We start from the raw sequence: 25,463 nt of genomic DNA on the forward strand, positions 1-25,463 counted from the left end.
TCGTTAGAATCGTATATGAAAGGTGTTTCCGCAGTTTGTTATGCATGCAAGAAGGGATTCTCCGTTGCGGAATGATTTCCTGTGGAAAGCGTGAAGCAACTATCGCAGCATAAATTGAACTGAAACTGAGGTTGAGAGCAGCCATTTATGAGTTTCAGAGACGGGAAAACTGATGGTGAACAATGATTCAACTTGATCTGTTTTCGCTTTAAGGAATGACGACTTTCAATGAAGGTATAAAAAACGTTGATTTTGGTTGAAGAAATTGGTATTCATAGATTCAGAATAAAATTCATTACTCGGAATGAGCCAAATGGTTTTTTAACGATATTTGCTCAATAATCATTGGTTTGATTCTTCATCATTATAATTTCTGAATAAAAACATTTAATTGGATTCAATCATAACATGCAAAATTTGCAGTGTTTCAATTTCTGACTTGTTTTTCTTCTCTTTCACATTTTTCCACCGCATCCAAACACAGGACAAGGAGCCGTACAAAATAAACACCGGTGCTATTTCGGAAGCAAAACTTCCGGCTGTGTTCCGGGTGCATCACAATGCGCGCATTCTCTGTGTGATGGAGCATCCGACGCTCAAAATGCGTCAGAATGCCTCGATCCTGCTCGACGTTCAGTGTAAGTACCTTTAGACTTCGTATGAGATAGTGCTCTGCCGCCTACCGGAGGCGCGGCAGCCCCAAAAATTGCAACACACCGAAACAAAAGGGTGACAGAGCGGAAAACTTGCCCATCCGCCGGCGTCGTGGCGACGCGTGTTACCAGCAAACATTCCAGCAGACGATTCACTACAAAAAAAATATTCGTTTCATTTCCATTGCACAGATACGCCTTCGTTTGCCATCACCCGGACGCCCGGCTTCGGCTATCCGCTGCGGGAAGGCATCGAAGTATCGCTCAAATGTGACGTCGATTCCAATCCACCGTCGACGCCGGTCTGGCAGAAGGACGACGGCGAGACCCCGGTGCCGCAGACGGGCGATGGATTCCTCAATTTCAGTGCGATCCGGCGGGAACATTCCGGCTGGTACAAATGCACCTCGCGGCATCTCAATTTCCAGTACTCGAGCATCGGGTACTATCTGAGCGTGCGATGTAAGTATGGAGCGTTGCTTTGGGACCGAAATGAGGGAATACCGTGCTGATTCATATTCTGAAGACATATTAATCATAACATTGTATGGATTCGAACTTGTTTGTCAAATCTTGGTGAGAACAAATGAAAAAATATGGTTTGTGGCGTAATAACGACAGCCAGCGTTCGAAATATAGGTCGAGTTTGGAATTTGAATCAAAACGGTACTTCACAGAATTCTCTTCTTTTCATTGGCGTAGCTAGAAAACTTTGTGATAGTCTGTGTTACAAAAAAAAACAACTGGTTGTCTAGATTTCATGAATAATTTTAAAATGTTTTAACATTCCCAAAACAGAACGATATTTCAACCCGACAAACGTTGTCCTGTATAGATGATTTATTAAAAATAATCATACAAACTTTTACTAAAGTTTTTCTTGATTTTTTTTTCAATTTTACTTGTGATTTCCAATGGAAAAATATTTTATAAACCCGTCAGAGACTATAACGAATAAATATGTCGAAGGAATGAAGAAAATCCATCCAGTCGTTTCTAAGCTATAAGGATACGAAAACAAGCCAATTAATTTTCATTGGAAAGTTTAACAATGCTAATCAGTTTGAAAATTGAAAAAAAAAATCTATCGATATTTGTGTTAACTTGGTCGCCAACCGACCAAGACGTGACCAAAACAACTCATAAAAACCGGAATGAAAGGCAGAAATTTTAGTCACTCACGTACTTATTTATTATTTATTTATTGTTGCTACATCAACAGACTAATTTGTCCCAATGATGGTGTGATAAAAAGAACTATTTGGGTGAATATAAAACAAAACTAAAAGTTATACCTACATTTAAAACAATTTACAAAAACATATCAGTCTTTACGTAATCTACTGTGTTGAAAAGAACTGGTAGAAACGGCGGCGCAGCGTCTGTCGGGGAATGTTAAAGTCGAACAAGGCTGAGGCACGATTGAAGTTTCTCTGCAACCCGCTGATAGCACCATGCATGCTGTAGTTAGTTCGGCTGAAAGGCATTCTTGGCATTGCGCCGATTCGTAGTGCCCTGGGACGGACGTTGACGCTAATTTGATCCAGGATAGAGCTACAGTCAATTCGGTCTTGCAAGATGTCAGCAATTAGAAGAGCTCGAGTTGTCTCCCTACGGTGTCGAAGCGGTTCCAAATGTATCAACTGACATCGCGATTCATAGCTTGGAAGACGTTGTGGATCCCTCCATGGAAGTTTACGTAGTGCGAAACGTAGGAATCGACTTTGCACCGACTCGATTCTGTCGGAACCGTTGTTATAGTTCGGGTTCCAAACTGCGGAGCCGTATTCCTGTATAGAACGTACCAGCGAGGAGTACAAGGACTTCAGACAATAAATATCGGAAAAGTCCTTTGTAGTGCGAAAGATAAATCCTAACGCTCTGGAAGCCTTGTCCACGACATATGAGATGTGCAGCTTGTACGTAAGTTGGGAGTGGAGGATAACCCCCAAATCTTTCACCTGCGTCCTCCGTTTCCGGGAGAACGTAACTTCTTAGTAGTTACGAAAATGGGTTCACGCCGATTCACGCCACTGCCACCGCTGACTGAAAATGATTTGTCATGCCGCCACCGATAAAATTCCAATCGGCGCACAGGTCTACTTGAATGCGAACTTATAAGATAGGGTGATAGAACTTATCATTTCTTCAATAACTGCCTCCGTTAGTAAGGTTGATCTGCAGACCACAACAAGAATTACTTGGAATGCAAACTTACCCGACCAGTAGATGGTAATAGATTTAGGTATCAGGACTTGTTATTCTGTTACAGCAATTTTTAATACCAGAGATTGTTATAAAACGTGTACCATTAGTAGTTGAAACAACAACAAAAATGGCTATAGTAAGATGGGGTCAAACAACATTTTTTTTTTCAATAACTGACTCCGATTAGAGATGTGCGCCGGTCCGCCAATCGGCGGCGGCGGCGTTTGTCAGAATTTCTGTCGGCAGCGGCGTTACACCGAAAGCCATTTTGGCCAGCGGTGGTGTGAATATTTTTTATGTTCGTTTCTTGAAGATTTTTTCCTGCATTTTTTATGATGTTTTCAAAACATCAACGGGAGAATTATTTGAACTTCGTCGGAAAATCTGATGAATTTGGAGTTTTCTGGCAACCATGCCGACGGTATATAACACAAGCGCGTAGTTCGCAGTAAAATTCAGGAAAAGTATACTATTTTGCCTCCACGGGTGCCGTAATTGCGCGTAACTGGTAATTATCGACGCAAAGTTTCTTGTAACGTGTTATCTCTCATCGTTTTGCTCGGATCGTCATTATTCTTCGATACCTTCGACCAACTGTGATTGTTTTTCATCGCGGTCATTATTTGATCGTATCTACTGTAATCACCACTATTTACAAACAATGTCTGGGGACGAAAACAGACCAAAACGCCATGCAGAGAGGACTGTCCACGATGAACAAAAAGGATGCAAGCCCGACGAGTGTTGGTGGCTTAACTCTAGATACTGCAATTGATAAGCTGCTTCGCCGTTTCGACGAAACGAACATTAAAATTGATTCTCTGAAATTTGAACTCAATACCAAGCTAGATGAGATTAGGATGGAATTCGAAGAGCAGATCAGCGCCGTGAAAGAGGAAATCGCTTTGATGAGAACTTCCTGCAATATTGAACATGATCAGCTTCGTGTGGCTGTCAATACGGCTCAGCATCAAGTTGCCACTTTATCTAACAGTCTATGTCGTCTCGAAAATAGAGCTGAGCTTATTGCCGTTGTGAATCCCTTTCTCACCGCTGAAAATCTATGCGACTATGTTTCAGACATTGCGAAAGCTATCGGATTCGAAGATATCAAGGACCCCAATATTCACTGCAAAAGAGTACGATCTGGAAATCTACGTGATGATGACCAATGCTTCATTCTCATGCAGTTTACTGTCGCTTGTCTGAGAGATGACTTTTACTTCAAATACCTCGCTAAACGTGATCTGAAGCTGAGCGACATAGGAATGTCTTCCGACCGGCGCATATACATAAATGAAAACCTTACAGCCAACGCCAGGGAAATCAAACGTGCCGCTCTGTTGCGACGGGAGAAGAAGCTGTTCAATGTTTCCACGAAATTGGGCACTGTGCATGTGAAGAAGACTGCCGATGGACCTTCGTGTCGTGTAGCAATCGTGTCGATAGATCAGTTAAGCCATATTTAAATTATTACCTTTAGTATGCTTTGTTATTGATATTTGTAATTGTACGCTTTATTTTTAATGTGAAGATTGTATAGTATTGAAAGTGATGTGGAAACCTAGTTATATGCAGCCTACAAATGTGCATTGCTTTCCTTTTAAGCCTAATGTATAACAACAATATTGCCCCACTCTCACAACACGTTATTCCACGAATAATTATGAACACCGTTTTCAATAGCAGTAGGCTAAATTTGTGCCATGATAATGCTCAAAGCATGTGTGCGCGAAGTTTCAGTAAATTTGAAGAAATTAAGCACGGCATACAAAAACAAGGCAGGCTCATCACGTATGTAAACATTCAGTTTGAATGTAAACATGTGACGTCACTGCTATCTTCGCACAAGCTGGACCGAGCCGATGCTCTACGGTCGCAGCCTGCTTATTTTTGTACTCCAACATGAGGCGATAAAACATGCGTCACATTCGAAGTGTCATTTTTCTAACGAGCCTACCTTGTTTTCTGTATACCGTGAAATTAAGCAAATGCTATTCAACTCCAAGGTTACATTTGCGAGTTTCACTGAATCTTGGCAAAGTGGTACTATACCTGATCGTGTCATTGATATCTCCGGCTATCGTATGATTAGGAATGATCGCGAATACAAGCGAGGAGGTGGAATTGCAGTTTATGTTCGTGATGTCATTTCGTACAAAACCTCATGCTTTATCATTTTGGACCTCCAATTGGGTTGCTATTAATTCCCAAATAGTAATCCATAAGCAGTTGGGGTAAGAAAGATAAAGAATATACATGACAGCTATCAGTATGCAATCTACGAAATACTCCGTTACAACGCAACGCAACGCAACGCAACGTGATGTCATTTCGTACAAAACCGTATACTCTACGAGGATAACTTCAGCTTCCCAGTTCAAAACTGAATGCCTTGCAGTAGAACTAAACGTAAATGGCAACATCATACTGATAGTCACTATCTATAATCCTCCCGACTGTGACGCGGCTCTTTTCATCGCAAATCAACTAGATTCGTTAGTATCCTGTTACGAACAGTGTGTCCTCCTTGGAGACTTCAACACAGACTGGTTACAGAATAGTAGAAGAAGGAGGAGTCTTGAAGATTTGTTCTCCACCTATGCCTTTGAAATGGTTGGAACCGAACCGACATATTTTTTCGACACCGGTTGTTCTCAGCTTGATCTGTTGGCAACAAATAAACCTGCCATATCTATTGGTTTTCATCAAGTTGCTGTACCCGGGTTTTCAAAACATGACATGTTACTAAGTTCGCTCGATATCGAAGTTGAACCAATAAAGCGCGATCAGGTGTATCGCGACTACGTCAATTTCAACGCTGACATTTTACGGAATTACATTGAGAATATTCACTGGAATGAGTTCTACTCGTCGAACGACGTTGATCAACTGACTGAATTTTTCAACTCTGAGGTGATAGCAGTTCACGACTCTTGTATTCCACTCCGAACTGTTCAACAGCGAAGGTACTTCAACTCATGGTTCAACGATGATATCCGGAAAGCTATTGTGGAGAGAAATTTGGCATATTATGACTGGAAAGTAGCATCCGCGGACACCAAGAATAATAAAAAGCTTGCAGTTAAGAAACAAGACTACTGCACTCATACGTCGTACCAAACTGGAGCATCTAAGCAGGGATCTAAACACGGCTGCTTCATTGTCTAGTTTATGGAAGAAAAACTACGAGTTTTAGACGTTGGGAAGCCCATAGCCGACGATGTGTGCCCTTTCGACCCAGAAACAATCAACAGTTATTTTGCGAACCACTTTACGAACGATGTTGGTAGTAGCTTCCGTCATCATAACAACCGATCAGCAGCAAATTTTCATATTAGATCCTTTGAAGTGGTGAACGCTTTCTGCGATGTCAAGTCAAGTGCAGCTGGTAGCGATAGGATCACTACGAGGTTTTTGCGCATTATTCTACCATTAATCATTAACCAAATTGTCCACTTGTTCAACACGGTAATCGACACATCAAAGTTTCCTTCTGCTTGGAAAAACGCTATTGTCATTCCACTGCGCAAAAAGACACATCTTAATTCAATCGATAATCTTCGGCCAATCAGTTTGCTGTGTGTACTATCTAAAGTTCTAGAGAAAGTTCTAAAGTCGCAAATCAACGCATTTCTTGATGCCTCACAACTTCTCTCTACCTTTCAAACTGGTTTTCGTGAAGGCCAAGGGGTAAAATCAGCACTACTACGAGTTTATGATGACATTGCTTCTGCCGTTGATAACAAACAGAAAGCTGTGTTACTCCTACTCGATTTTTCTAAGGCCTTCGACACTATTTAGCATCGACGACTATGCCAAAAACTGGAAGATCGGTTTTGTTTCGAATCACCTGCCATACGCCTAATAAACTCGTATTTATCTGTAAGAACTCAAGCCGTGCATTGTGCAGGAACTTCATCCACCAGTATCATGGTTACTTCAGGTGTCCCACATGGATTTGTTCTTGGACCTTTGCTGTTTTCACTATATATCGATGACCTTCCGGATACTCTTCGTCACTGCCAGGGGTGGCATTGTGCATCTCGATTCGAACGTAATTCTATCGAGTCGAACATGTTTGGCATTACGGGTTTCGATTCGATCTTGAAAACGACTCATCGTTCGAGTTTGCTCGAGGAGGTAAAAGATTAACGAGATGTTTTGGCATTATGGAAACTCGATAGCACACTGAAAAACGACTCAAGTCGAACGAAAAACACTCGTCACCTTTATAGCTTTCGAATGTTGTTCGAGAGTTAGTTCTTGCTGAAAGTTTTTAATTATATTTGTTATTATTTCTCTACGGGAAGAGAATAAATGTTTTATTATTGTCTCTTGAGGAAAAAAATGTCATTAGTATACCTACTTTTATAGTTTCCAGACAATATGCAATCTCTAATTATCCCGAAATCCGCGTAAAAACGACTTCAACTAAAATCGGTTTTTTTGAAGTTTTCACGTATTTCTTGACGATTTCAATAAATCGCGTAGAAAATCTATGAGGAAAATCTGCGTAAAAACGTGTATATTCCAAAATCTACGTAAAAATAGATGAGTTAAACAAAAAAAAACGCGCATGAGATGACCCAACTGCATTTAACTAAAACACATGGAAACATTAAAGTAATTTATTATCGAATCCTGCTTTAGCTTTAAATTATTTAGCTTAAAATTTGATCTGTGGCATAAACTCGAATAAACATATAACTTATAATTTGTGTCGTAACAATATCTCAATTTACAAAACATATCGTAGGGGGGTCCCGTAGCGTAATTGGCTACACGTTCGACTTATAAGCGGATGATCATGGGTTCGATTCCCAGCCCCTCCACCAAACCCTTGTCAGTCGCCTGAAGTGCAGCCCAAACGGTGGCGTTTTGGGGTGCGCGTCTTACCGACATGGCTGCCCGATGACGACTGACAAATTGTTCTTCTCAGAGGCATTCCTCTAACGTACCCGGATAAATGGCAACCGAACAATGCAACGAGCAATTGGATACACGATACGGACAACTGGACACAATGGACTCACGATGAGATGGACCCGACAATGATAACAATGATGTCTAAAAATAGATTCTATGTGGATTCTGTACAGCAGAATACCACAGTAGATCACGGCACAGTAGCGGTTAAGTTAACACAGAGTGCCTACCAAATAAAGAAAGGAAAAAAAAAACATATCGTATTGGCATAATGTTTAATCGGTTGTAACTTCTCAATAAATAATATTGCTTTTTATAGTCATTGAGCACGATTTGCTTGTTTATCGAATAACTGCCAATTCATGCCTTGAAAGATGCCTTTCCAACAGTCAACATGCTACACGCAGATGAAATTACTCTTATTCTCTCTGTTTACTCACATTCGCCATGCGCTGAAGGTTGTCTCTGCGGCGAGCGGGATACTAAACACGGAGACAGCTATATCTTATTCTCTCTGTTTTAGTAAACTTGGGACTTCGATCAAATTAAATGAAGATGTAGTTCGATTCGTGGTTGGTAAACTAATCATCTTTATTGTCAATCTTATTGAATAGGAAACTTCTTAATTCTAGTGCATCATTATTTCTTCATTATGCTTTCTCTGTCTATGGAGTGAGAAGCTAGGAACAACTATTTACTAATTTACCAATCAGAGAAGCGTAAATCGTAAAGGCAATAACCGATACGTAAACATAGTCATATCGAAGGGCGTGTTCACTTTGGTTGCGTTGGAGTAGGTCAGTTGTGTAAAAGAAAGAACATAATTGCTCAGCGCTCTAGGCGACATGAAATATGAATCCAAGGGATCGTGAATGAGTCATGTTGTCATTGAAGAAAACCAGCGCCTTGCTCAAGTTACCAGCACTTGTGTGGTATGGGGAATCGATAGGTGTAAAGTGACATGACACAGAATTATTCTTGGAAATGTTGTATGTCACCTAAAGGAATTTATTAGTTATGGAACGTTGTGTTCCAGATGAATTCATGGAATTGTTGTATTCCACTTGAGTGAATGTGAAGTAAGCGCATCTGACTTGCGCGTGGGAACATTCTGAAATTGAGCTGCATGTTTGCTCTGTTGGAAAACGACAAGATCTCTAATTTATGATCTTTGAAGATGAAAAGGATATTTAGTATGCTACACCATCCCCCTTTGGGTGAATGATGCAATGAAATGAAATCATTCAATTGTTGTCAACATATATCGAGAAAATTTCAAAAAAAAAATGTTGTTCCAAATCTTCTTTACAATATTTATTGATACACTACACTTTTTATTTTGTTATTACTAGGAGGGAAAAAAAATAAAATCAAACTTAATTTAAATCTAACCGAATTGCGCACTTCTTAGCTATTGCCAAGAATTTTTACCTATCTCATTTTTGTTTATTATTTTTTGAAGTTCAAATTTTTTTTTCTGAGATTAGGCTCGGTATTTTTAACACTTCTTAAGCTCTAATTAATCTATTTTTATGTACTAATAATGATTGATTTGTCTGTAAATGAATTATCTCGCAATTTGGTTCATTAACGTTTTTGACCCTATATGGACCTCTATAAAAGGAATCTAACTTTTTTCTATTTTCGTTTTTAAGATACACTAAATCTCCTATATTTATGTTTATTGGATTTACAAATTTATCTGCTAATTCTTTTCGTAGATGTTTTTGCTCTAAAAGTTTTTGTTTAACTATTTCATGAGATTTTTGCAATTTGTATTTTATTTCTTTACTGTAAAGATCAAAATTGTAAACAGGTTCAATGTCGTTAGCAAATGTTTCCTGAGGTAGTTTAGCCTTGACTCCAAATACAAGTTCATAGGGTGTATACCCATGTTCTGTATGTGGGGAGGTGTTATAAGTAAATGCGTAGTATTGTAACCAATCATCCCAATCAGATTGATGGTTATTTACGAAAGATCTCAGGTATTCATTCAAACACCGGTGATTTCTTTCTAACGAACCAATTGTCTGAGGGTGATATGCTGTTGAAAAAGTTTGTTTGATTTGTAATAATTTACATATTTGATCAAGAACCTCGTTTTTGTATTCGGTTCCTTGATCTGATTTCAATTCTAAAAATATGCCGTATATTTAAATAAAATTGTCAACTAAAGCTTTCGCAATCACGTTAGCTTCTTTAGTTGGAATTGGTATTAAAATTATATACTTAGTCAGTTCACATTGTATAGTGACTGCATATCTATTGTTATTACCAGATTTTGGAAGTGGACCTATTGTATCAATGGATACCACTTCAAAAGGTTTTGATGGTGTGTTTGTAATCATTAATTTCTCTTTCGTGTGTTTAGTAATTTTATTCAATTTGCACAATTCACAGGCCTTGATGAATTGAGCTATTGAACTTTTCATGTCTTTCCAACTATATATTTCTCGTAACTTTAGGTACAGTCTGTGCTGCCCCATGTGTCCTCCGGTAGGTGTTGTATGATGCTTATTCAAAATACTTTGAATTTCACAAAGATCACTAATGAACTTTGGTGGATTAAATATGATTATTTGTAGACTTTTCATTGTTTCAAGAACTAGTTCTTTAAATGATTCTTTGGGTACCCATTCAAAAATTTTATCATGACTTGATAATGCAATTTTATATATTTTCTTCATTTCCATTTCTTTTTCCAACACTGAAAGTGCAACCACTAATGATTGTCTTATGCTTTGCAAATGTGTTGTTATTCGTATTATTATGTTATTCTTCTGCGTTCCTTTAAAGATTGTTAATATCAATTTATTGTTATCAATTGTACTTCGAAGTTTTGGTATTTCCCTCGTCTCAGTCTGGTTTTCAGTAGTATAAATAGTGAGTTGATCAGACTCGCTTCGTTTTGTCGATAACTCTTGTCAAGTTGCTCTTTGTTTTGTCTAAGTTTTTCATTCCTTTTTCGTGTCATTGACCTTGTATTAACGATAAATATATTTTCTGTCTTTAAATCCTCTGATGTTTTTGGTATACGTGATAAAGCATCCGCTGTAACGTTTGTTTTACCCTGTATATACTCAATATTGAAATCATACTCTTCCAAGTCCAATCTCATTCTTGTCAGTTTGGACGTTGGATTTTTCATGTTGTATAAGAATACTAACGGTATATGGTCTGTATAAACAGTAAATTTTCTTCCATACAAATAGGCTCTGAAATAATTTATAGCCCAATGTATTGCTGTCAGCTCTTTCAAAATAACTGATTTATTTTTTTCACCGGGAGTAAAACTTTACTGGCAAACGCAATAGGTAAATCGTTGCCATCAATAATTTGAGATAAACTGCTCCCCATCCCACGTCGGACGCGTCAGTTGTCAAAATGAAAGTTTTTCTGAAATCAGGATACTGTAATAATTTTGGTGACATCAAAAACGACTTAAGAGCTCTAAAAGCATCTTCGCATTGAAATGACCATTTAAATTGTGTATTTTTCTTTAACAATTGATTCAACGGATACGCAATTGTTGCAAAATTTAGTACAAATTTTCGGTAGTAGTTGCAAAAAGCTACAAACCGTCTAACTTCATCACTACTTTGTGGCTTTGGATAATTTTTATAGTTTCAAATTTTGAATCATCAGGAAGAATACCTTTATCGGTTAATTTATGACCAAGATAAGTGACTTCTTTGTTGAAAAATTTGCATTTTTGTAAATTCAATTTTAAATTATACTTTCTTATACGATCAAAAACTTCGGTTAAATTATGAAAATGATGTTGTATAGAACATCCAATAACAATTATGTCATCAATATAGACAAAAGCATGTTCTGGTGTTAAACCAGCCATTGCGATCGTCATCATTCTTTGAAAACTATTTGGACTTATATTTAATCCAAACGGTAATCGTGTAAATTGATAATGACCTGTCTGGGTCGAAAAGAAGTAAATTTTCTAGAATTATTGTCTAACGGAATTTGATGGAATCCAGACATTAAATCTAGTGTTGTAAAATATTTTGCTCTACCAAGTTGATCCAGAATAGAGTCAATTCTTGGTAAAGGAAATTTATCAGGAAGAATCTTTTTATTTAGCTGCCTGAAATCTATAACTAGGCGCCATTTTTTAGTATCATTATTACTCTTTTTAGGGAAGATCCATAAAGTACGTCACGCAAAATTTGACGATTTTCAACCCCCCCTCCCCCCTTCGTCACACTTTTTGTAATAAACCTCTAAAATTTTTGTATGAGTCGTCACGCTGCTCGAAACCCCCCCTCCCCCCTAGGAGCGTGACGTACTTTGTGGATGGCCCCTTAGGTACGAGTAATATTGGATTATTATAAGGTGATATTGAAGGTTCAATAATGTTTTCCTTCAACATCTTGTTAACTTGTGTTTGAATTTCTTCACTTTGAGAGTGAATAGTTTTATAGTTTGGAATATAAATTGGAACTTTGTCATTCAAATGTATATTTTGTTCATAGAAATTATTGATAGTAATCGATTCATCAGGTAGTAAAAAATGTCAGAATAGTTTGTTATTAATTTTTTAAATCATCCTTTGCATAGTCAGGAACATTTGTCATATCAATTTCTTTTAAAATATCCTGGTTTCTTTTTGATTATTACATTTAGTTTTATTTACGTACATAATTTTATATTCACTTAAAGGTTCCATTTTCAGTTTCGTACCCACATTCTATACATTAATTTGTTGAAATGTTGTGTTCATCCATTCTATATATTTACTTTTGGGTGAAATTATTGTATTACCACAGAATAGACCAGGTTTGATCTCTTGTGAAAACAATACCATATCCTCTGTAACGTTTAAATTTTCAATTTTCGGACCACTTCACATCTTTGTGGTATGATGTAATTTCCATCTACTGTATCCTGAATTGGAATAGACACAGTTCTATTATCAATGTTGAAATTTAATAACCAATATTCATAATCGATGTTACATTTAAAGGACGACAAAAAATCTCTCCCGAGAATTCCATCTGTTAAAATAGGGAAATCTGGTTTAACTAAATGAAATTCGTGTTTCAATTGTACATTATCTCCAAAATCTAACACTGTCTCAGTAATGGCTAGTGTTTCTATTTCTTCTTCAGTAATCCCTGTCAATTTAGTTTTAACCCTGTTATCTATTTGCTGATGCGCAAGTACTTTATTTGATTTAAAAATTGAAATTTCTGCCCTGTATCTACAAGTAGAGTACAAACAGAATTTGCCATACGCACTCCAACTTTAATAAAATTTGAGGCGCTTATATTCATCGTTAACACTGATCTAAAAATGTCTTTCTTGTTGTTGATTTTGTTGTGAAACCATCCTATTGGACACTCCTCTTTGTACCTCACGATTTTGATGTATCGGTTGTGATTGACCATTTGGTTGATCAATATTAACCAAATACATTCTGTTCCTCCGATCAAATCCTGGGCGATCATTGTTATACCTGCCGTGGTTATTATAACCTCCACGTTGATATCTTCCGCTAAATGAACGATTATTTCTAGAGGAATACCCTCCTCTAGAGTAATTTCTGAAATCTCGACTTCTATTAAAACCATTTCCTCGAAAATTGTTTCTATTGAATGCGTTTGGACGCGCATTATTTTGTTTATTTCGAATGTTAAAATTTGCGAATTGCTTGAATTGTCAATGCTGAATTCTTGAACTTTCTGCAATGCATCTTTTATTGAGGCAAAATTCCCTGCCTTTAAAATCAATTTAGTTTCACTGGCGCTAGTACCATTAATCAAGGCATTTACGCCTGCCTTTGTAGTCATTGCCTTAGCAACTTCTTCAGGCACTTTTTGAACAATGTAACTATTTTTCAAGTTTTATGCAAAGATTTTCAATATCCTCATAAAAACTTGTAATTTGACCACGCTGTTTGGTCGAATTTAATTTAGCTATTATTGTTTCTGGAATGGCAATATCTCTACATTTATTTTTTACATGATCAATAATATCATTTATTGTAACAAGTGTGTCAGGAAGGCCACTACGAGCTTTCCCTGACAGTCGGGTTCTTATAAATTTCACGGCCATCGCCATATGTGTTGGCTGAATTAATTCTCCAAGTAGTTTTGCTGAGTCGATGAAAGCATCGAGCCCGGTTGCTGAACCGTCATATGGTTGTAGCAACGACGTAGCTTGGCGTAAATCAAACCCAGTTTCATTTGCTTCCGTCATTGTGTACTGTTTTGTTTTGCTGCTCTACAAGTGCTAAATGTTGTTTTTGTACGACTTTGTTTTTTCAAATGTAATTTTTCTAATTTACTTTTTACAATATTTTAATTTCTATATACCACTTGTTTGCATTAGCTATGAACAAATTTGAATCCTCTTCTGAAAATTGGTCTATATTTTCGTAAAATTTTATTTCAAGTATTTTATATAATTCGTCGCATTCCTTGAGTTTACTCCTTAACGTATTCTCTTTTATTGTAGTATTTATTGACTTTTTAACATATGTGTGCAATTGCTTCAATTGCTCATATTCATTCATTAATAAAATCTTATCGTATTCAAAACAATTATAAAGAAGATACACAAGAAAATAGATAAAAGGGTACATTACCAGGTAATAAATACTCATTTACTTCCTTATGCTGCTACCTTCGCCAAACATTCCTGCATTCGCCGCTCTGCTGCATGCACACTTCAGCTACTCTGGTCGGTCACCGTTGCACACTCAAACTCCCAGCCGTTGAAATTCAATACATGTAGTTTTTTTTTTTTCTTCTCTGGCTGTCCACAGCACATTATGTTTGCTTTCCTGATTAACTGTCCAAATTATTCCGCTTCAATCCGCTTTTGCAATTTTCTGTACTTCTCAGTTTTATTCATACATGAGTTTTTGTTCTCGTAAACTTTTGAAATATTCACTCTAGTCTTTACACTGTAACCATCATTATCAACGTAGTCAATTTCTAATGTATAGCTTGTTGCACTCGATTTTGTAAAGTTTTTATATGCACTACTGTTTTTGAAATTCTTTACTTCAATGTCAATAAGTCTTTCGACTCTAATTCTCTCAAGCACATCATTCCAAATATTGTTTTCCATTTTAAATTTTTAATCACTACTGTTTTTCTGTGTTGACCGGTTTTATCAGACTTGCCGCGTAGTGTTAATTTGTAATTCTCGTCGAGCCACTTCACTCACTGTGCTTCTTATGTATTTCGTATAGATTTTGGTACACAAAAATATCACTATAATCATAACAATCACTATCAATGTTACTGCGATCCATGTATTATCACTGGACGTATTTGCACTGGTGACGATCTCGTCACTGCTGAAAAATCCCATCTTCTATTTGTTATACTCACTTCGCGAAATGCACAAAGATACTTTTTGAATTTCAAACTTTTAATTTACCACTTCTAACTGTCTGGTCGCCATTCAGTAAACTTGGGACTTCGATCAAATTAAATGAAGATGTAGTTCGATTCGTGGTTGGTAAACTAATCATTTTTTTTTTTAATCTTTCGTTTATTTAGAAGGCTCATTTGCCGTGAAGCGTTACGGAGCCGAAATCAAGTTTTACAATACTTTTCTTGATTCTTATACATAGTGTTAGTTTTGGGGAACCGAAAGACTCGCGGTTTGGTCGAGGTTAGGGAATACAATAATACAGTAGGAAAGGAAAGGATTTTAGGGTACTTAAGTAATTACGATGCTGATGCTCACAAAGTTGACATTCTTCGCGATGTTTCGCATCTGTAACGGGATAAAAAAACTTTTTTTGGGAGACAACAACGAGAGGAAGACTTACGGAAGGGATTAACGACAGGCATTGAAATGGACAACAAGAGGAAGACATTCGTAATGGGGAACAACAGACAAGAGGAAGGGCAGACTAAGGTTACAGTCTTACATCAGCAACTTTCAAAAATTGGTGGACCAGGGACATGTACTCGAAATCAAGGCCCGACAACACTTCCCTAATAGGCTTTGGTTGTTTTCCTCGGACCCGGAGATATTCAGTTAGCGCAGATCTGGGGCCACGATGCTCCTCGCACGCCCACACGACATGATCGATGTCCTGATAATCCTCGCCGCAAACACAGAGATTTCCTTCCGAAAGCCCCACCCTGAAAAGATGTGCATTTAAAGTGTAGTGATTGGACATTAGACGACACATGGTTCGAATGAAGTCTCGTCCCATATTCAATTTTTTGAACCATGGACGCTTCGACACCTGCGGGCGAATTGAAAACAGCCATCTACCCAACTCACCATTTGTCCATTTCTGTTGCCAGCTGTTCAAGGTTTCCTGACGAACTAATGTGAAAAATTCATCGAAGGTGATTTTCCGATCGTAAATATCACCTTCCATAGCGCCCACCTTAGCCAAAGAGTCCGCTTTCTCATTTCCCGGGATCGAGCAATGAGAAGGGACCCAAGCCATGGTGATTGTGTAAGACCGTTTTGATAAAGCATTCAAAGCTTTCCGTATCCCGTTAAGAAGATACGCTGAATGCTTCACCGGTTTCATTGACCGAACAGCCTCCAAGGAACTTAGACTGTCGGTGAAGATGAAAAAGTGGTCAGGAGGTAGGGATGCGATTTGCTCGAGTGAATAGTGTATAGCTGCTAGCTCAGCAGTATACACGGAACAAGGCTCTTTAAGCTTAAAGTAGGCGCTATGAAAAACGTTAAAAACACCGAAACCAGAGGAGTCATCCATTTTTGACCCGTCGGTGAAAAAGCTTCTCTCCTCGCTAGCGTGCCCGTATTTGCTTGCAAATAATGGAGGTATGACCTCCGCACGAAGAAAGTCTGGTATTCCATGAACCTCATGCTTCATGGACAGATCAAAAGTAACAGAGGAACTGTAAGAGTAAGAGTAAGAGTCTAAGAAGTTAGCACGATTGGTGTATGCAAAAGAAGGGCTTACCTCCAGCGTAATGTACCAGCAGCTGTACGAGCAGCTTCTCGAAGTTGTCAATGACCAATGGATTGAGAACCTCACAGCGGATGAGGAACCGGAGCGATAATTCCGCGAAACGATCTGATAATGGCAGTACTCCCGCAAGTACTTCCAGGCTCATCGTATGAGTCGAATTCATACAACCTAACGCGATACGGAGACAGCGGTACTGAATCCTTTGAAGCTTCAGCATGTGTGTTTTAGCCGCGGACTGGAAGCAAAAACTACCATATTCGAGGACCGACAAAATGGTTGTTCGATACAACGTTATAAGATCTTCGGGATGCGCTCCCCACCATGTTCCGGTTATTGTTCGCATGAAGTTGATACGTTTATGGCATTTTTGTGTCAGATACACAATGTGCTTCCCGAAGGTGCATTTCGAGTCGAACCAGACCCCGAGATATTTAGAGGACATGCTATGAGTGATTGTCTTACCCGTCAGTTGGAGCAGGAACTTTGCCGGCATATGTTTTTTGAAAGACAACCGTCCCAGTTTTCTCCGGAGAGAATTCGATACCCAGCTCCGTAGCCCAAGTGGACAAGTTGTCCAGAGTATCTTGCAACGGTCCTTGCAGATCAACTGAGGTTGGCCCCAGAAACGGATACAACGCAGTCATCAGCAAGTTGTCTTAGCGAGCAATTTGGCATGAGACATTCATCAATGTCTCTGACGTAAAAATTGTAAAGAAGGGGGCTCAAACATGAGCCCTGGGGGAGACCCATGTAGCTTATTCGTGAAGTTGCCGAGTCACCATGAGAAAAACTCATACGCTTCTCTGACAACAAATTGTACAAATAATTGTTTAAAATTGGAGAAAGTCCACACGCGTGGAGCTTGTCGGATAAGACATCGACGCAAACTGAATCAAAAGCCCCCTTAATGTCCAAAAACACTGAGCCCATTTGCTCTTTTTTAGCGAAGGTAAGCTGAATTTCTGAAGAAAGCAACGCAAGACAGTCGTTCGTTCCCTTGCCCCTGCGGAACCATATTGTGTATCTGACAATAAACTATTCGATTCAACCCATTTGTCTAGCCGGAAAAGTATCATCTTCTCCAACAACTTCCGAAGACAGGACAGCATCGCGATGGGGCGATACGAATTATAATCCGACGCGGGTTTTCCGGGCTTCTGGATGGCTATCACCCTCACTTGTCTCCAATCATCCGGAACAATGTTGCACTCCAGTAACTGGTTGAACAGGCTCAATAAGCGCCTCTTCGCGACGTCTGGGAGGTTTTTAAGCAAATTGAACCTGATTCTATCCATCCCTGGAGCGGAATTGTTACATGAAAGGAGAGCAAGTGAGAATTCAATCATCGAAAAGGGACGATCCATGTCATCCCTGTCAGCAAAAGCATCACGTAACTCTTGCTTCACCGGTACCGAATCCGGACAAACTTTCTTTGCGAAGTCGAGTATCCAGCGCGACGAGCTTTCACGATCTTCGTTTACGGACGATGCGTTGCGCATTCTTCTCCCGACGGTCCACAGAGTTTTCATTGAGGTCTCGCGCGATAAACCTTCAACAAAAGTACGCCAATATCCACGTTTCTTCACTTTTACCAGTTTCTTGAACTGGATCTCGAGCGCGATGTACCGTTTGTGAAGAACGATAGAATCGTGCTTCCGAAATTCTTTGAACGCGGCGGATTTCTTGCGATAAAGTTGTGTACACTCGACATCCCACCACGGACTGTGTGGTTTCCTACGAACCGAAGCTCCTGGCACTGGCCGGCGTTGTGCTTGAAGAGCGCTGTCAAGGATCAACTGGGATACGAATTCGTATTCTTCTCGCGGGGGAAGTGCTTCTATCGACTGTACGCCATCAATGATGGCCTCTGCATATTTTTCCCAATCAATGTGCTTCGTGAGGTCATATGAGAGGTCGATAGAAACAGGTTGATTATGCCCATTGGAAATCGAGACTTCGATCGGCAAATGATCACTACCATGGGGATCTTGGACCACCTTCCAAGTACAGTCCAACGATAATGAGCTCGAACAAATGGAAAGATCTAGACGGCTATCTCTTGCTGGAGGAGCCACTCGTGTAACTTCTCCTGCATTCAAAATTGACATATAGAAGTCGTCGCAGAGGTCGTATATCATTGTTGAACGGTTTTCGTCGTACAGTTCCCCCAGCCTGTTCCGTGGGAGTGAAAATCTCCCAAGAGCAACCGAGCAGATTTGCGAGAGATCTCTACGAGATATCGCGTTGTTTGGAGGAAGATATATCGAGGCGGTACTGAGGTCTTTTCCTCGAATAGTCACCTGACATGCGACAGCTTCGGTGCCAGACATCGGAGCAAGATCGACTCTATAGAAGGAGTGCTGTTTTTGATCCCTAAAGCACCCTCCATATCGATTTGCCCGATCGCGGCGGATTATGTTGAAATCAGGAAAATGAAGGTTTACATCTGGTGTTAGCCAAGTTTCACATAAAGCAAAAGCATCGCATTGTAATTTGTTAACTAAAAATTTAAAAATATCTAATTTTGGAAGAATACTTCGACAGTTCCACTGTAGAATCGAAATCATGTTACCCTTATTGACTAAGTTAGCCATCGAAGGATACGAATGACTCGAGGAGGGGCATTTTCGAAGCCAGCTGCTTCAGGAGAGGAGTCAGAATAGGAAGAACAGTCTTGACCATGTTCTTCACCGGGTCGGAAGCATCAAAGAAGTTGAGGATGAGCTCCACGATGCCAGAAAGTGTAAACATTGGAGCGCTCGGAGGGTTTTCTGCTCGCTCTCTATGCTCTCTTTCTGGCTGAGAAATTGCAAAAATTGGGGCATCTGGGATTTTAGATGTTCCCGGAAGCGGTGGAAACTCTCGATCATCCTGATGTGAAATCACAAAAGTAGAACGTTTTTGAGTACTTCCACCCGCTTTGAATTTGTCCATGTTGGGTTGGGGCTCACTTTGCGGCTGTTTTCTTGGCTTTTTCGGGGGTCGCTGGCTCTGTTTTACTCTTTTCCTCGTTGAGCCATTGAAAACAAAGGGAGCCCCATTCCCAGCTTCGGAGTCAGAACTACCTTGATCGTCCAAAGGAAGAGACGAGTAGATGGTGTCAGAAACAACTGGAGAAGCGGCCTTCCTCAACATTTCGGCGTAGCTTCGCCGAGAACGCTGCTGAAGAGACCGTTTCTGGTGAATTCGCTGCTGTATGTACGTTGGACAAGCTTCAAGAGCATGGGGAGGGCTTTCATTACAATAGACACATTTCGGTGCCGTCTTGCACGCGCCATCCACATGCTTCTCTCCGCATGATGCACAGCGAGGTTTATTGCAGCAGTACTGAGCGGTGTGGCCCAGCTGCTTGCAATTAACACAATTCATCACCTTCGGTACATACAGCCGAACAGGTAACCGAAGTTTACCAATCACTACGTAGTCAGGCAGCGCGGACCCGGAGAAGGTGACGCAGAAAGAATCAGACGGGGAATAAATCCGCTTCTCTCCCTCCTGCGACACCGAATACATTTGTTTGCAATCCAATATCGCAACAGGAGGCAAAGAAACGTTCTTGAAACGACCGAAACCTTGTTTCAAATCGTCGCAGGTCATACTTCCCTCCGTCACCACCCCCGCGATCTCACACACTGCTGACGGTAAATACACCTTATATTCGAGAGTGAAAAGCTCACAGGTGGCAATGGCCTGTTTGCGATCACTGACCGTGACGCGAAGCTTACTGGACCCAACCATGTCAATGGTCGCGACAGACGAAAATCGCTTTTCCAGATCTTTGCTGATCTAACTGATATCTAATCGTTTGCCTTTGGGTCGAAAAAAAAACAGCGTATGGCCCACTAGAGTCGGGTGGGTAGGCCTTGTGGCGGGGGCTCGTAAGGGGAGAGGTATCATTATTCACGGGGGAGGTGGAGACGGTGTTGCTGGTTTCCATTTTACTCTGGGATGGATCACCAGAATGCAACAAAATATTATGGGACAAGGGATACAATGAACCCCCGCCGCCTTCGCCTTCGTGCATTGCGGAGACCAAACGTCCCGCTGCAGCGAGGCACACACACAATTATTTAATTAACACAGGGAGAAAAAAACGAACGAAAAATAAAACAAAAAAAAAAAACGAACAGGGAGGGGAAATGAGAGAAACAAAAACTTACTAGAGACAAATTAGAGTATCTTATCAACTTAAGGTGGTGAAAAGGGGAATAAAGAGGGGAAATTACAACTACTTAACTTTTTATTGCTGCGTTGAGAGCTGCCTACGGTTGCTGCGGTACGCACCGGACGATAGCACGTGGCACGAACGAGAACAACCTGGCGTATGTGTTGGTCTTCTCTCTACCCGCACACAGCGAATAGATGGCAGGAGCTGCGTTGGTGGAGATGATCGACTGCTGCTGGCTCTGGATAACCCAAGTGCACCACGGAGACAGGCGGTGCGGGGGGCACCGATGATGTTCAGCTCGATGGATGCGCAAGACTGACTCTGCGCAAGCGTGATTTTTTATAAAGAAAACACGTGAAAACTTTTACCACGGATACTCAATTGCGTCGCAAATGAGCTCCGCTTCCTAGTCTATAAGCTAAGGATCCTTCAACGACACTTTCACACGGGAAAAAAAACTCAGCACGAGAAAAAAAATCCGAACACGGACCCGGAGGTACAAGACCACGGCTGTCTCGCACGGTAGCTCGACACGGAATGATAAACTAATCATCTTTATTGTCAATCTTATTGAATAGGAAACTTCTTAATTCTAGTGCATCATTATTTCTTCATTATGCTTTCTCTGTCTATGGAGTGAGAAGCTAGGAACAACTATTTACTAATTTACCAATCAGAGAAGCGTAAATCGTAAAGGCAATAACCGATACGTAAACATAGTCATATCGAAGGGCGTGTTCACTTTGGTTGCGTTGGAGTAGGTCAGTTGTGTAAAAGAAAGAACATAATTGCTCAGCGCTCTAGGCGACATGAAATATGAATCAAGGGATCGTGAATGAGTCATGTTGTCATTGAAGAAAACCAGCGCCTTGCTCAAGTTACCAGCACTTGTGTGGTATGGGAATCGATAGGTGTAAAGTGACATGACACAGAATTATTCTTGGAAATGTTGTATGTCACCTAAAGGAATTTATTAGTTATGGAACGTTGTGTTCCAGATGAATTCATGGAATTGTTGTATTCCACTTGAGTGAATGTGAAGTAAGCGCATCTGACTTGCGCGTGGGAACATTCTGAAATTGAGCTGCATGTTTGCTCTGTTGGAAAACGACAAGATCTCTAATTTATGATCTTTGAAGATGAAAAGGATATTTAGTATGCTACACTGTTTACATTTCGTTTGACAGAACATACTCGATTAAGCTAATACATCACCATTCGAAATCTTGTACTGCGACCAAGGAATGTAAAATAACAACATTGCCAATGACAACAACATTATCCTCTCTTGTAAATGTTGGGACAAAATTAACTCGCAATAAACGTTTGTCCCAAGCTGCAACGTAATAGGAAAATTAACGCCTGTCACGCATTTTGAGAAGTAGTCGATTTTCGATAATGTTTTTGGTTAAATTAGTATCAGTTATCATAGATTAGACCTAAACTTAACAATCTGTTGATATGATTTGCGTTTCACTTCTAAAATAAACAAGTTATCGCAGTTTGAAAAGTTCACAACAATTACCTCTCCATGTTTGTTGCAAATAAAATGGAACGCAACAATGTCTTTATCCTCTGCAGATGGGGACAAAGAGTTATCGCTATTCTCTTTTGTCGCTTGTTTTTTGCATTTTTCAGCGACAATTACATTCCTTGACTGCGACTGAATGAAGTCGAACGAAATACATAATGCCGCAATTTTTTCGAAACGAATCCAAAAACTTACGAATCGAGTGATTCGATTCGAGATGCACAATGTCGCCCCAGGTTCAAATGTCCGCTGACGACGTACAACTCTTCTATATCCATTTGGATTCTTCAACTGCAATCAGGCTTATCAACGAAGATATTCAACGTGTCGTTTCTTGGTCAACTGAAAACTTGCTACACATCAACCCTTCCAAAACAAAAGCATTGTTGTTCGGAGAGAGTGCTCAACCAAGCTTGCCAAGCATAATCATCGATGGAGTTGATATTCGGTTCAGCGACCTTGTCGTCCTTGTCATAATTCATCACTCTATGGCGACACTTTTTTTGTGAAAGGAGTGGCTATTTGGAATGCGCAAGCAATGGATAACAAAAATATTTCTTCGGAAGTATTGTACAAGAAGGCTGTTAAGGAATACTATAATTTTGCATAGAACCATTCTGTAGTTGCTAGTACTTATTTGTTTTAAAACTGACATTTTATAAGACTTTGTCTTAAGTCATGTGATAATAAATAAAGAAAGAAAGAAGAAATAAAGAATTTCTTCCAAAAAATATCTAAGTTGCTCAAAAATAATCATTTGAAAATTATTTTCAGATTTTCCATGGCAACTATTTTGATGTTTTGAGATTTCTTCGGAATTCCCAAGAAACCCTCTGATGAGTGTTCTTTGAAAGTTACACAGAATTCTTCAAAAATTAATTTAAATGGCAAATTGTTTGAAATATTCAAAGGAAATTTATTGGTGAAACATAGTAACCTGCGATTCCATACATTCTTAGTAACGTAATTTGTTTGAATAAATTTTCAATTCTTACCTATCTAACACCCAAGCAGAACAGACGTTTTTTTTATTAAACTGCGATAACAAAAGGTCATGGGCCCAGAATTGGCCATAGCTTGAGCAAAACTATGAACATAAACAGTGGGTTGTCTACTGGTAGCGGCACTGTTAGTGGAGACCGTGAACGAAGAATTCCAGGATCAGTAGTTGCTAGAGGCACTCGGATCAGCGGAATTGGCTTACTTCTTATTTAAAGGCTCCGTGGTCGTGAAAATTATACTACATGGGCATTTGTCATGAAAAGGATATTGATTCTTGATGGTTCATGGGCATCACAGAAGCAAATGAAAATGAAGATAGAGAAGTTAGCATGCGAGCGTTGGAAATTATATGCTTAAGATTGGAAACTACAAACTACAGCTTAGTTTTGGATGCAAAAACTGCCAAAGAAGCTTGGGAGAAGTTGCGAAATGCTTAACGCGTAAACTTGGTGTGCTGAGCAAGTTGACGTCGATAGATTGGAGGGTTGTCGGGTGTTGAAGTTTACGTGGACGAGCTCATGTCGACGACGCATAAGTTAGCAGGCATCGGATTCCAGGTTGACGATTCTTAGCTGGCGGCGTTGTTATAAATGGAACTTCCCGATCACTACGAGCCTATGATAATGGGTTTAAAAGCCTCTTGTACGGCTCTGACATCAGACGTAAATAATGTAAAAATTCAAGCTACTCCGAAAAGCGGCGAAAGCGATGGAGTACTTTAGAGGTGTGCACCGGTCCGATATTCAGCGGCGGCGGCGTTGGTCCAAATTTTGGTCGGCGGCGGCGGTGTTTTCTTCGTCACGCCGAAAGCCATTTTAGCCGACGGCGGCGGCGGCGTGAATCGGCGTGGTGATTTTTTAATACGTTTCTTTGAGATTTTTTTGCTTTTTTGTGATATTTTCAACACATTAACGGAAGAAAGTTTCGAATTTCGCCTGAAAAATATGATGAACTTCTTTCAAAAAAGTTTTTCCAAAATTGGAAATTTTCCAAATTGGAATTCCATTTGGAAATAATTTTCGGATTGTTTACGGAAACTACTTTGAAGTTTCGAGAATTACCAACAGAAGCTCTTTGGTAATCCAAAAGAAAATTGTTTTGAATTTCAGCCGGAGATTTTTTGGAATTTTATGTAGGGGAAAAGACGGCTTTGGCAGGTTTTGTTCTATTATTGGCAGGGGGGTTTTTGTCGACCAAATGTTATGAAATTTGGCCACAATATTCTTTGATTTGCAAAGAATGTTTATGCCAAATTTGAGCATAATCGGTCATAAAAAACCCCCCTGCCAATAATAGAACAAAACCTGCCAAAGCCGTCATTCCCCCTACTTTGAAATTGTTTCAAATTACTTCAGGAAAATGTTCGGAATATTCGCGGAAAATTTCCGTTGAGCTTCTGTTGAATATTTTTCGAAATTTTCTCAGAAAATTCTTTATAATGGTAGAAGAGTGCGGCTAGTAGAATGAGTTTTTTAACGTTAGCTGACTCAGTCTAGCAAAAATAAGACGTATAGTTTGGCATGGCCATCGTTTAAAAAAGAAAATTCTTCAGAATATCCGCGCTCTTTGGGGTTTATATAGGAAATTCTCCAAAATTTGAATTGAAAATGCTTAAGAATTTCCGTTGAGTTGTTCAAAATGTAGATTTCAAAATCTTTGGATTTCAACGGAAAATTGCTCGGAGTTTTTAAGGAATTTCGTTGGATTTCCAAGGAAAATTCATTGTACAGCAGACGTTTGATAACTGCAAGTCATTTAACTGCAATGCTTTTTGACTGCAATTCGATAGTTGCAACAGTTTTGCAGTTATCGGACCGCTGAATTTCAAAACGATGTCAATCCAAGTCGATGATTTTTTTTTCCTTGTTGGCTATTTTAATCACTGCGACCATTTGTTAGATCTATTGTGATTTATGCCCCATTTGATATAGCTTTGTCAAGTTGACGCACCATTGTAGAGCAATTGCATCACCTTGACTGCCAGCGTATTCCAATTCGGTATTATGGTTCTGATGAATCGTACTACCGTATTGG

General features: G+C 39.5%; 1 protein-coding gene across 1 annotated transcript in view; it reads left to right on the forward strand.

Moving 5' to 3' along the window:
- LOC134222422 (uncharacterized) overlaps positions 1 to 25,463 on the forward strand; it is a 301,768-nt gene that overhangs the window by 52,018 nt on the left and 224,287 nt on the right. The window contains exons 5-6 of the mRNA XM_062701571.1: positions 485 to 638; positions 846 to 1,115. Coding sequence (XP_062557555.1) covers positions 485 to 638; positions 846 to 1,115 — 424 coding nt within the window. The remainder of the gene's footprint in view (positions 1 to 484; positions 639 to 845; positions 1,116 to 25,463) is intronic.

Source organism: Armigeres subalbatus, chromosome 3, assembly GCF_024139115.2.
Source record: "Armigeres subalbatus isolate Guangzhou_Male chromosome 3, GZ_Asu_2, whole genome shotgun sequence".
Taxonomy (NCBI): domain Eukaryota; kingdom Metazoa; phylum Arthropoda; class Insecta; order Diptera; family Culicidae; genus Armigeres; species Armigeres subalbatus.